This window comes from Agelaius phoeniceus, chromosome 8 (genome assembly GCF_051311805.1).
Source record: "Agelaius phoeniceus isolate bAgePho1 chromosome 8, bAgePho1.hap1, whole genome shotgun sequence".
In the NCBI taxonomy this organism is placed as follows: Eukaryota; Metazoa; Chordata; class Aves; order Passeriformes; family Icteridae; genus Agelaius; species Agelaius phoeniceus.
In genome coordinates this window covers 23,514,402-23,527,231 of record NC_135272.1, presented here as the reverse complement: position 1 = coordinate 23,527,231, position 12,830 = coordinate 23,514,402, and the positions used below count along the sequence as shown (strand labels likewise).

Here is a 12,830-nt window from a genome sequence, read left to right as displayed (position 1 = left end):
AATGAAAGCAAAGGCAACAGTCACAAAAGTATAAAACTAGAAGCAATATAATAAAACTACTGTGCAACAACTGTTTTATTAAATCAATATTATCATTTAACGTTATTATTAAGCATACAAAGGATGATTATTCATAACTTTAATATAAAACAGAACCTAAACTAGTTTTACAGTTACAGTGGATTTGATTAATGAATTATTGGTAAAATTTACAAGGTCTGTTCTGACACATTGACAACTGGTTTTAAGTAATCACAGATAGAAAACTATGTAAAAATCTTCCCCCAAATAAAAGCAAAATGCATCATGCTAACAGGACAGAAAATGCATTAGAAATACTGCAGAGCTAGCCAACAGAAAGAAATTGAACACATATACTTCTACCATGAAATATTTCCTTTAAATGATATTGTATGCAAAACAAATATAAAATTAAAACAAATCCTCACTCTATAGATTCAGGCAATTGAATATTTTGTTCCATTTCAAATATGCCAGAAATATTACAAATATGAACAACTGTTCAATAAACCTACTAAGTAGCAGCATTTTGTCAATTAAAAATGTTTACAATCCCTTGTATGATCCACTTCGATTCTTTAAAACTGCTTTCCAAAAATGAGATTATACTTCAGATCTCATGTCTTTCAAAAAGACCTCTGCCAGCCAGACAGGGTTTTAATTTTCTCAAGTATTATTAGGGACAGTTTTGTCCAAAAAAATAAGTTGTACCCTAGAACAAAAGGTGAGGATCCTGGCTTCAGGCACTGTAGAATTCCCATGGCAAATTTCTTTTAGTGACAGTGCCCTACCCCAAAGCTTTGTTAACTCTAGGGCACTGTGCCAAAAAACTTTGTCATTACAGCTATCTTTGTTTTGGGGGTTAAAATAACATGTCTTCTCTAGGCCTGTGATCCAGCAAAGTACTTCAAGCCAGGTTCCCATGTGATTTCTCTCCTGGCTGGTCTCACATTAGTAGCCTTTAGTCAAATAAGTACTTTATAGATCATAGAAAGGAATTGGAATGAACCTTGGGATTGAGGAAATTAATGACATTACAAAGAAATCAGTACTAAATGAAAGTAATCACAGACATCCTGCAGAGGTGCTTTTGGTGCTCTGCACCTATGTGAATCCTGTCTGAGCAGATTCATGCAAACAAAAGTCCTTACAGAACATAGCCTGGCACTGACAGAAGCCCTGCTCTTACTGTAAATGGAAAATAACTGCTGACCACAGCACCAACAGACTACTGTGGACTGGGACAAATCCTACAAGAACCACTTCATTGGCAGGCAGAAGCCTCACTGAAACCTGCCACAGAGACTGATGGCAGAAGGCAAAACGTGCTCCAGTGTACACTGCTGTCATCTGAACTTCCTATTTCACACTAAACACCAACCTTTGATTCCCATCCAGGTTCTTCGCCCCTATAAACGCTGCCCGTACCTCAGGGGCACAAGACACTGTCAACTTCTGCAAGGACTGATGGAACAGAGCCCTTCTCACCCAACACTCAGATGCAGAGAGCAGCATTTCACCCAGATTCTATGCAAACTGCAGTATGGTCTCATGGCAGCTCCAGAAAGAGCAGTCTACAGACTTAATGTAATTTTGCTTGCTTTTCTTTATATCAAAGCAATTTTTGTAGCCTAGTGACTTTTTTGGCTGATCACACAGAAAACAAAACACAATTAAACAGAATCCTCTACGACTTCCATAGCATAGATCAAGGGCCAAATGATGATCATCATACTACTGCTGGACAAATTTGTTCAACATGGTAGATGAAAATCATCTGAACTGCTGAACACAACTGACTGCACAGCTGGAGAGCCCTATGGTGTTTTCCAATCTCAAACCACAAGAAAGTTAAAACTGGAAACTCCTGGATAGCTTCAAAGACCTAAAATAATGTGGTTGCAACAGAAAACAAAACATTTGACATTGAAGACACCACAGGAAATATGTAAACCTGATAATGTGTACTTGGCAGATTTGTGTTTATTCTCAGCTGTAGAAATACATGTAAGAAGAGGACAGCTTTAATTTACTACAGTCCAGAAATATCAGACATTAGAAGAACCTGATTTTCATCCAAGCCAACAACAGACTTATGAAGCTTGCATCATAGCTGCACCTCATGCTAACACCAATTCTACACAATGTATTTGTGTGTTTCTGTCACCTTCCAACCCTCCTCCTAGCTGATATCAGTAACCTGCCACAAAGCTCACAGTGCTGAGTCTTCCACACTTTAGTGCTTATAACCTGCACAGAATCTGCAGTTCTGAAAAGTACTAATTGAAAGTGATAGAAAGTCATTGATGGACAAAAATAAAACTAACATTTTTCAGCTGGTTAAAGCTACAGAGTTAATTCCAGGTGGATTTACAGTGGCAGCAGGAATTGTAACAAGTATTAGAATCTTTACCTGTCTCCCTTTAGGACCTCTTTTTCCACGGAGGCCTGGGATACCCTAAGAAGGAAATAACCCACCATAAATAGATTTTCTTTTCTTCAATACTTAAATTCAAGTAATTAAACCTGCATTTGATTGGAAACAACAGAGTATGAGGAGCACCATTAAAAAAAAATATTTGAGCAAAGTATCATAGAGCAAATGTCCTGGAGCAGAAAGAAAAACTTCATCTTTCCTGTGGCAATACCAGAACAATTGTGACAAAGGGCCTTGTCCTGCTTCCATCACACTACATGTCCAGACAGCCTTTTGGCTCAAGTGCAATAAGAAAAGGCTCAAGCATAGTGATAGAGATTAACTATTCCATGGCTGGTTCTACTGCAAAGATCATCCAACAAGAGACAAATATTAGTTATTGTCAAAAAGAAACTGCTTAAATGAACAATATTCATTCACACTTTGCTGAAGAAAAAAAATAACCCTAATCCTTGCAGCTGTAGATGAAAGTAAAATAATACCTTAGAGTTGCTCCCCATTTTACTTTAGGACCAAGGCATTTCATTGATTAGACTAATTGGGTATGTCCTATTCATCTTATTTTCTTCAAATCAGTTTTGCTTTTAACCACCCCCCCCCCCAAAAAAAACCAACCAAAAAAAAACCAACCCAAACAAATGAATGGTTAAACCTTGTACATTTCCCCCCATTCTAACATATTGCATTACCACACAAACATCAACATTTCATTAATGTTCCATTAGGCCTACCCTTTCTCCTTCAGGTCCTGGTTGTCCTGCCACACCTGGAGGTCCAATAAAACCCTAAAATGTAAGAAAAGTGCTTGATTTCAAGGCTGGTTGTCCCTCAGTACTGGCCAGCTAAGGCTCATGACACAGGGATTAAATTCAGGCTCATTTGAAACTGCCAGTGAAGCTCTAGAAATTTAAATGTGAGTAGGATTTAATTTCTTGGAGGTTGATCTTTTTTTTTAATTATGGAAGATGGTACCTACCTTGTTATCCAGACCTAAGGGAGTAAGGAAAACAAAGGCACCTCTACTTTCTACAGTTACTTAAAACAGCTGAGAAGCAGAGCACAGTTTGATTACAGGAATATTTTAAACCTGAAGCTCTAAAGATACTTCACATCCTGTTGTTGTACACCTCCATGGCACAGCAGTATGTGTCAGGAGGGCTGTGTCATCATTTTTACTGGAAGTTACTTTTAGAATTCATACACAAGATTTAGCCTTAAGGTGTTTTCCCCTAAATTACTCATGCATTGGCCATTTTTAACTTTGTGTAAACACTTTTAGGGAAGTGACTGGAATCACTTATGTCTTGTTCATTGAAGGCAGAACAAGTCAAAATGCAGATGAGAATCTGAACAAAAATAAACTGAAGAAACATAAAAGAAGCAATCCCTGAGGGTGCAATATCTGTTGGCACTTGATTCTGCCAAACTAATTTTTCCCATCACCGTAATCAAAAGTGGCATTAAAAAAAAAAAAATTCCAAAACCCCCAGACATGTGTTTGAGAAGCTGCTGCAGGTAAAGGCTTCTAGTAACTACACTAAAAAAAACAAAACGAAAGCAACTCTTGCAACACAGTAAGATTATATTAATTGATACTTGAGAACACAATACACTGCTGAGCAACCTGTATATGAGCTGAAGGCCTGAAAACACCCACCAAAAGCCTCCTTCCAATCCCTTCAGATGCAACCAGCAACATAAAGGTTTCTGGAAACCTGTGCCTTCTGCTTGATGGTGAGAGTCAGTCTGAAGAAATACTTATCCATGCACAAGCATGTGTGGGCATGCTCATGTGTCTATTCAAAGAAAACTAAATTACACAGCACCCACCCAAAAAAACCAAACCAAAACAAAAACCAACAAACCCACAACCCTCAAAAAAACCCAAACCACCAAGAAAGAGCATGATAAAAGGCACAGAGAGAAAACCCCAAACCAGCCAGGAATAAAAACCAATCTATTTTGCTTCCAAGAGTAACCAAAACCAAACCTTGAACGCATGGAGCATTAAGAACCTTCAGTGCCTGGGATACATATAACTATGACTGAATCAGTCTAAAATTTAAAGATCCCTTTCATGGTTTTTATGTGACAAGACTGTTGCCCTTTATCTACTTCTTTAGCTGTTACAGATTGCGAATGTCAAATCTGTCTCCCTTCTTGAAAGCCTCCATTATGGAAATAATGCTTCAGGCCTGAAACATCCACTCAGCCCTCACACCCAGCATGGCTTTCTTTTCTCTCCTGCATGCAAGTGAGAGGAAGGGCAACCATGGAAAACTGCTCTGTGCTGCTCACCATGGAAAAATAATAAACTCTGAGTTTTCCCATTTGTAGGGTCTATAAAAGCAGTGTGGTTCTGCAGGCATACCCTGGCACAGCTAGATTAAATACCTCACCCCCTTTCTTACCTACTGTATGGGTAAAACTAGACATGGATATCAAAATGCTTATGATGCTTACTTACTCTTACTCCTTTAGGACCTGGGTTACCTTCCGGTCCAGCTAGGCCCTGTTACAAAAAGAGAGTTGTAATTAATTTTAAACAACCAGATATGCTCTATGTAAAAGAACTGCAACAACATTTGTTAACTGTAAACTGGCAACACATTCTTGAAATTTTTAAGATTGAAGAAGGTGTCATCACGTAGTCCCCTGGGACCTTGTTCAGAAAGGTCTCCCATTAGTCCATGGCTGAAACACAGATCATGACTGAAACTTCCATTACATTAAATTATTTCTTCTGGGAGAAATTTTTTTTCCAGACACAGTGATGAGGCATTACAGTGACATAATTTCACAGGATTTTTTACGAGCATTTGTATTTGGACACATTTCAATTACGTTCAAGCTAGTGTCAGAATTGCACATGTGGTCCAAATGCTCTGAACACTTTATGTGATTTAACACAAAAAATGTTATCATCCATTACTGTATAAAATATTGTAATGGAACTTTGAAATACATAGCTACTACAAACTTAATCCAACAAACACTGAAGCATTGGTGAAATTCACCCTTTAAGCAGATACAAAACCAAAGTCAGTTGTTGTCAACTGGCTCACATACCTTTACACAAGGAAGATGCTGAGCATTTCTACTTTTTATCTTATTTGTATTACTGCACTGAGGTATCTATTACTTTATACATAAATCAATATTTATATAAGTACTTCTGTTTAAAGAAAGCTGCTTTCTGGCTTTATTGGTTGTCCTAAAATATCCAAGTGGGAATAAAACACCAAACTTTTAATGTTCCCCTTCCCTAATGGACTGAAGAAATAGTTTCAGCAGTGAAATAAACACATTGGTGAAAAATGAGGAGGAACAGGTTGTCTCCTACTGCCTCTGCCTCTAGACTTGAAATACAAAGAAGATAAACCACACAGAACAACATGAATTTTATGAAGGAAGTGTAAAGTATTCACATCCAAGTTTTAAAGTCATGAGACTCAACATTCCCTCCAAGTCACTACCAGAGAATGAGGTTTGTTTCAAAGAAAAAAGACAGGATGTAAACAAATACATTTTTACAATTAGTAGTTTCAAAAGAGTTATATATGGTACTTTTGAAAAGAATAAATGAGAAAAAAAATAAAATGCAAAGGCATTTATATAGTTACTGCACCTGCCTGCCAGGGTAACCAACTGCCCCGATACTGCCAGAAATTCCTGGAATTCCCTAAGTGGAAAAGGAAGAAAGAAAAGGAAAATAAACAACAAACATGTTTCATGTCATGGTTTGGAGTCTGTTCTATCATTTCTCTTTTAACATCTACTCATATGACACAGCTTAAGCACATGGAAAAATTACTCTTTAAGCAAGCTACACAGAACACCCAAAAATTGACTCATCATACATAAGTAACTCTGCCAATTACAGTCATATATCCTTTAAAAGTGTGTAAGATTTTGTGAAATACAACAGTGGATGCTTTATTTCCATAATTCAAAAATAATTCAAGAGTGCTATTGGAGGCAATGAGGTAATTGCAGTGGTCCTAGATGTATTTGAAACAAATACATTAAACTTTCCATTAAAGAATCCTCGTGTCCTTACAAAGCCAATTTTTGTTTTGTTTCTTTCAGAATCAGGTCAATGTAGCACTGGATAAATCATGAATGCATACAATTGTCTCCACCTTCTTCTGATGGTAAGAATCAACTTTGTTTTTTCCTCACTAGTTATCTCTATCTCACTGATAGATTACAGTCATCACAGAAAACATACTGTGAGACTGTAATAAAAAATCACCACTCATTCAGCGAAGGCTTGGGCATAAAACCCAGGAAAGTCATCAATTATGCCCTTGAGTTTTCGTCTCCTTTCAGGGGTTTACCATCAGTTATCATCACCATTTCCTTTTCAGTGTGATTCAAAAGGAGATTCCGTCCATCTACTCTGCCTTTAGGGGCATCATAAATGCTAACAAGAGACATTAGCAATTGGATCTTTGAAATCATGTTCAGATTTCTTCCTGGACAGACAGGGCAGTTTAAAAAAGTGCTGAACAACTACTTCATATCCTACATGCTAGGAGATGTAAAATGCATCAGTAGAGGTTTGAAATGTGCCTCTTATAAGAATTTTACATCAACATCCTCCCAGTTAGTGTGGTAGTTAAAAAATGAGCTGGATAAGCTTTTCCATTTCATTTAGACTAATTCTTTACCACACTGATATCAACACAATCTGAATTCTTGCTCAAAACTTGTCCAATATTTCCTTAAGCAGTTTACACAGCTTGCTTATATTGAACACTTTTAATGGATTATACATTCTCCTATCCTAATGGTTCATCTGCAGAGCACAGAGCTCTGTGCTTGCATCCCTTACCTGCTCACCCCGTGGCCCTTGCAGTCCTGGGTAACCCTTAAGACCCTGCAGGGAGAGAAAGAAATCTGTGACAAACACAATTAGACAAACAAAATAGACCTTCTTTTTCTACTCTATTCTCTTTTCATCAAAGAAAAAAATCGATATTTTTCTGCCTGCAGAGTTAGTATGGTTTACATTTAGCTGCTCATGAAAACTGAGCTAGAGAAAAGAAGTAAGAAAACTTGGCAGTTTAGACAATTTCAAGACATCAGTATGCTTAAAGGCAGTTTCAGACTTGTGCTCTTTTAAACAAATGACTTTCCATTTTACTGCTGCCCTTTGTGCTTTACCAGAATTTCTAGGTATTTGTAATTAAAACCTAGCACATCATTGGCAACTACAGAAGAGTGCCAGGAAGTTCCTGTAACCTGTAAAAATCAGTAGGTAAAGTGTTGTGACTAATGCTACAACCATCAGCTACAGAGAGAAAGCAAGTGCAGCAAATAAAAGGACTCCCATGTGCTGTCAGAAGCTCTCACAATGCTGACTTTTTTTCAAAAGTTTCATCAGAAAACAGCTCTGTTTTATTTTTCCTTAGTGGTTCCATTCTATCTTGTCTATCTTGTTTGCTGATCTTTATTCCACAACTAAGACTTCACCTAGCAACTCAGCCCAAATATCCCAAGGAATGGAAATTCTACTTTTCTCTTACAGGACTGGAGTTTCCTTCTGCTCAAGGAAAATAGGATTCTGTAGAAGAAGCACTGGGAGACACTCAGTAGCATAAAGATGACACTTAATAGAATAATGCTGATCTTACCATAAATATACTGCTTTTGAAATTTGCTGATCAGCCTTACCCTTACATGATGCCAGCGTAAAGAAAAAATGAAATATGGAGCCCTTCTCAGGTTGAAACCAAGCTTTTTCCTTCCACATTTCTTACCGTGCTCTACTTCAGTATGCAAATTTTATCAGGATTTTATAGACCCAGATTCTCATGATTTACTGTCACACACAAATAGGGAGTAAACTAGAGCAAAAATTGTAGCCAGTCTTGGTACAGCTCTTTCCCAGAGCCATTGCAAAGCACCTGTACCCCCAGAGCACTGCAGAGGTTCTCAGGTGCTGCCATGGACTCAGGCAAGCCCCTGCCCAGGAGTGCTGTCCTTTGGTGCCAACCCACCCCAAGGGCCCTGGCTGCAGGGGCAGGTACTGGCCTCTCTGTGCAGCCAAGTGGGGCCACTCAGGGGAAAGGGGAGCCTTCTGCCCTGTGAGATCTCCAGACTGATAAAAGGAAAGTTTTGAGTGCTGATTTAAAAATGAAAAAAAAAAAAAAAAAAGGGACACCATTAACTCATATGTAAGACTTTTAAAATCTTTTTTCTTGCCTGGATGAGAAGAAATGTTGGAAATATGCTATTTATTCAATATATATTTTGTATATCAAAATATAATAGTATCATTATATTAAATACAATAATTATATATGAGAATTTTATAGTAACTAATTGTATATTATTATTTTATGTAATTACATAATTTTATGATAATTTAATCTATATTAATATAAAAGAATTTCTCAGCAGTGCTGGAGTACAAAGCAAAAAGGATATATTTGATTCTTCTGCAGTTTCTTTCATGTGGCTGTGATTTACATCCTGCTATGATGATCCCACTGAATTGTTGTAAGGGGAGGTTTTGCACAGTAGACACAGTGCCAAGAGCAAGCCTAAAGTTCTTCTACCACCTCTGGACCATCAGACACCCACCTGGGGGGCACTGATTTGAGCCAGGATGAGTCACATGGGAATGGAAACAGCACCTTACCTTCTGGCCTTTGATTCCAGGTGGGCCTGGAAAGCCCATGGGGCCTGGATCACCCTGTACAACAAAACATCCAGAATTAATATGTTTCACTGGAACATGACCCAGGGTTATAAACATGCAGCACTTAATATCTTGTCTGCACTCTTGGACATTTGGTATGGAGAACTAGCTGATGTTGTTTGATTTTTATTACGTTTTTAGAGGAAGAAAATGGAAAAAGCAACAGTACCTCAATTGCAACCATTGAGTGCAACATGTCTGCTCCTGCAACATGGCCAAATCATGGCTGGAACAGACCTGGTTCACAGCATCAAAACGTTTACTTTTAGCCAACATAAACAGGAGTGAAGAAGCCATACAGCTCTTGAGGCAACACTTTCCTCAGAAACACGTGGTTTCACCTCAAATTAATACATATATATCACCACTAGTGCGTATTGTTTGTTTTAATGTTATGCCAACAATCTGCAGCCAAGAGCCAGGACACCATTATGGGGTGTGCTGTGCAAAATCTGCATAAATCTGATCTCTGTGAAAGACAACTTGAGAGGTGCATATAGACAGAGAGGCTCTGGGGGAACACTGCTGCTCTCTTCAGGTTCTTTAAACTTCACAACCACATAATGGTATATGGCAATAAGAATCAGAAATCTCAAATGCTGGGGAGATGGAAAGAAGACACAAATTTTCATGGTTGTTGCAGATGGGGAAGGAGAGTCTTCTTGCTCAGGACTGACAGTGAAGAGATTCACTCTTTCATGATTAGTGCCTGAATTCAAACCCCGTAAGTCAAGGATTGCATCCTGGAAGTGAATTACTGTCCAAGTTAACGTAAGTCTATTAATTAGAATGAGCAAATTAAGAACACAAAATAACGAGAACCATAAAATGCGTATCGATCCCACAATTTTGGATTATAGATGTACTCTACATGTATTTAGGGATAGTCATACAAATGTGGGCTTTAGACTGTTCTGTGGCTGCTTGGGCTCATGCCAAAGAACATAGCTTGAGTGTCAGGCAGCCATGTACAGCTCACCACACTATGATCTGATTGCCAAAACCTGGCTAGATTAAAATATTTCTGTAGAAGCTGCACTTCAATTTCGCATCGGTGCATCAACGTTGACAACATATATTTGTGAATTTTAGGGTTTGACAGCATGGATGCACTAAAAAAATAAGTTATGTACACATCAGTAGGGAGTAAACCATAGTTATTTCCTAATGCTTTTTCATAACAGAGAGTAGTCCTCAAATCTTACAGTGCTTCCTACTTGGAACAAATATTCCAAAACTGATCTACTAGTAAATGCTCATAAAAGAACTTAGCATAAATGCAAGATATTCTTAAACATACAGCACAGGCTAGCATATTAGAATGCAAACATTCAATTACACTTTAAGTGTTATCACATTACTGTGTATGAAACTTCTATGTTAATCTGAAAATGAAACAATCACAAGTTTTCACACTGAAAATTTCCATGAAGAATGGAATATTTGAATATTTATATTCAAATGTTTGGGCAGAGAAGGCAACAACTAGTTTGACTAAAGTTGCTTAGGAGGCAGTAGCAGGAATGTGTGCGCTTGTCATCACCAAATTTTGTTTTACACAACTTTCTGGAATAATGCAAGGTACTAAGGGAAACTGGAATCTGTACTTTGATATATCAGTGTGAATCTAATCCAATTTCATTGTTCTAAAAGTCCTTATATTTTATTTTTATAAGTTAAATCAAATATATAATTTAATTTTTCAACTTTTAATATATTTTTAAATTTGCCTTGGATTCATTATGTCACCTGTGTCTACAGTAGTCAGTCTAACATAATTAACTGCTAACCAGTGTTAAAGTAAATACAAAACATTTTGCTGTTATAATTTATTTGAATATTAAACCAGACTTCACAAAAGAATAGGACAGACAAAACATTTTTCTATAATTAAGAAAATAATACCTTTTCTCCACATTTTGCCCGTCCTGGAGAGAATCCTGGGTCTCCTTTAGGGCCCTGTCACAAAGAAATTAAGCTCAATAATACCATCAGGAGATGATTTCTAATAATATATGCTAAAACAAGTATTCTCAACTGTTACAGCAAGAGCAGAAAAAAATATAAATGTGCTTCCTATTATAGATACTTTTCTCATAATTTTTTCACTAAAGAATTAAGAAAAAAATAAAATAGTGTAGGTTCATACTGAAATGAGATTTACATTTTCCAAATTTTGTAAAGTCACAAAACTTTGAAAAGCAGATTTTTCGGTAAATCGAAGCAGGATTAGAGCAGATGCTCCAGCCAAATTGCTCTGCCCCTGTGTCCATCACTTCAGGGCAATGTGCAGGATTATCAGGCTGTATTACTGCATGAACCATTACCTTGTACAGGTTTCCTCAGGCTCAGCCTTCCCACAGTGCCAGAATCCACAAAATTAAATTTTCTTAACTAATCTATTTTCCAAAGAGCCAAGAATAAAGCCAAACCTCATGGATACCCTTACATTACTTTAAAAACACCCCCAGTTGTTTCTCAGGAATAAATGCTGAGGGATTGGCCATTGCTTGGAACTGCTGACCCTCACTCAGGGCTGGACACTTTGCTGCAAGGATATTCATGTTGTGCCTGTTTCAGAAGCAAATGCATAAAGGATCCTTCAGCACAGGAGGGAAACATTCATGCATCTTAAAGATAGAATAAAATTCTGCATTCATTTACTGCTAGAAAATTCTTGCAGCTCATCTGCCATGTTTTAGTATCAAACAAGAGTGTTTGTTTCAGTGTGGTCAGCTGGATCTTCACAGACAAAACTTCAAGAGCACCCAGTTAATTTTTATTTAGAGAAAACCACTTCAGAATATGCTTGTATCAAAAAGATAACTTATAATTTAACAGAAATTAAAGAGATCACTAAGCACCTAGTAATATGTATATTTGATATTTAAATAAAATATATATAGGTACATTTACATATGTACAATTCCTTCTATTCTTAAACTAATGGACAGAGCTACAGAACTGATCAAAATTATCATCCAGTCAATGGAGAAAATAAATTATAAAACAAAGCCTAGGAGTAATTGGTTACAATTAATTATTTTCCTAGAAATGTATTCTATTACATAGCCAGCATAAATAGAGTAAAAATTAATTCTGAATCTTTAACTGTCCTTATAGAGCTAGATAAAAACAAAAACACACAAAAACCAGAATCACTTGGTTTTACAGCACTTGGCACTGAAAGCTTTATTAAATTTCTTTTTATGTCCTCAAGCAGATTTTAGCACCTGTCATGACATGTCAGATTCCTGCAATTAGGAATCATGCTAAACAAATCATGGTGCTGCCTTTTTCCTAACAGATCTATCAAATTGTTCAAACTAAATATGAGTTGAAGGCATTCTGCAACTGCACAAATCTGTCAGATCTATTTAAAGGCCCTATGTTACACAAGATTGAAAATGTTATTTGAGCTTTAAGTCCAGTATTTTGTCTTTGACTTTAAATATCACTTCCATAAATCTTCAGAAAATTATTCTAGCATATTAATAAATAATAATGTCCAAGATATTAGAATATTTAAATAGCAAAGCTTGGGCATGGACAATAAAATAGCAATTTATAGGGACTGACAGTCTGCATTTTTCTTTTTATTTTTTTTTAAGCAAAGCAAAAGTTTACAGCAATTAAGCATTTAAACCTCAGTTTATCAGAGGC

The 12,830-nt window shown here is 36.9% G+C and overlaps 1 protein-coding gene across 4 annotated transcripts in view; it reads right to left on the bottom strand.

Moving 5' to 3' along the window:
• Nucleotides 1-12,830, bottom strand: part of COL24A1 (collagen type XXIV alpha 1 chain) — a 120,044-nt gene that overhangs the window by 83,655 nt on the left and 23,559 nt on the right. For all 4 annotated transcript variants that reach the window (XR_013183292.1, XM_077182279.1, XM_077182281.1 and 1 more), the window contains exons 6-12: nt 11,073-11,126; nt 9,108-9,161; nt 7,296-7,340; nt 6,087-6,140; nt 4,926-4,970; nt 3,190-3,243; nt 2,435-2,479 (exon numbers count right to left, since the gene is read on the bottom strand). Coding sequence is in view for 3 of the 4 variants with exons in the window: in XM_077182279.1 (XP_077038394.1) it covers nt 2,435-2,479; nt 3,190-3,243; nt 4,926-4,970; nt 6,087-6,140; nt 7,296-7,340; nt 9,108-9,161; nt 11,073-11,126 (351 nt within the window). In the remaining variant the exon portion in view is untranslated. The remainder of the gene's footprint in view (nt 1-2,434; nt 2,480-3,189; nt 3,244-4,925; nt 4,971-6,086; nt 6,141-7,295; nt 7,341-9,107; nt 9,162-11,072; nt 11,127-12,830) is intronic.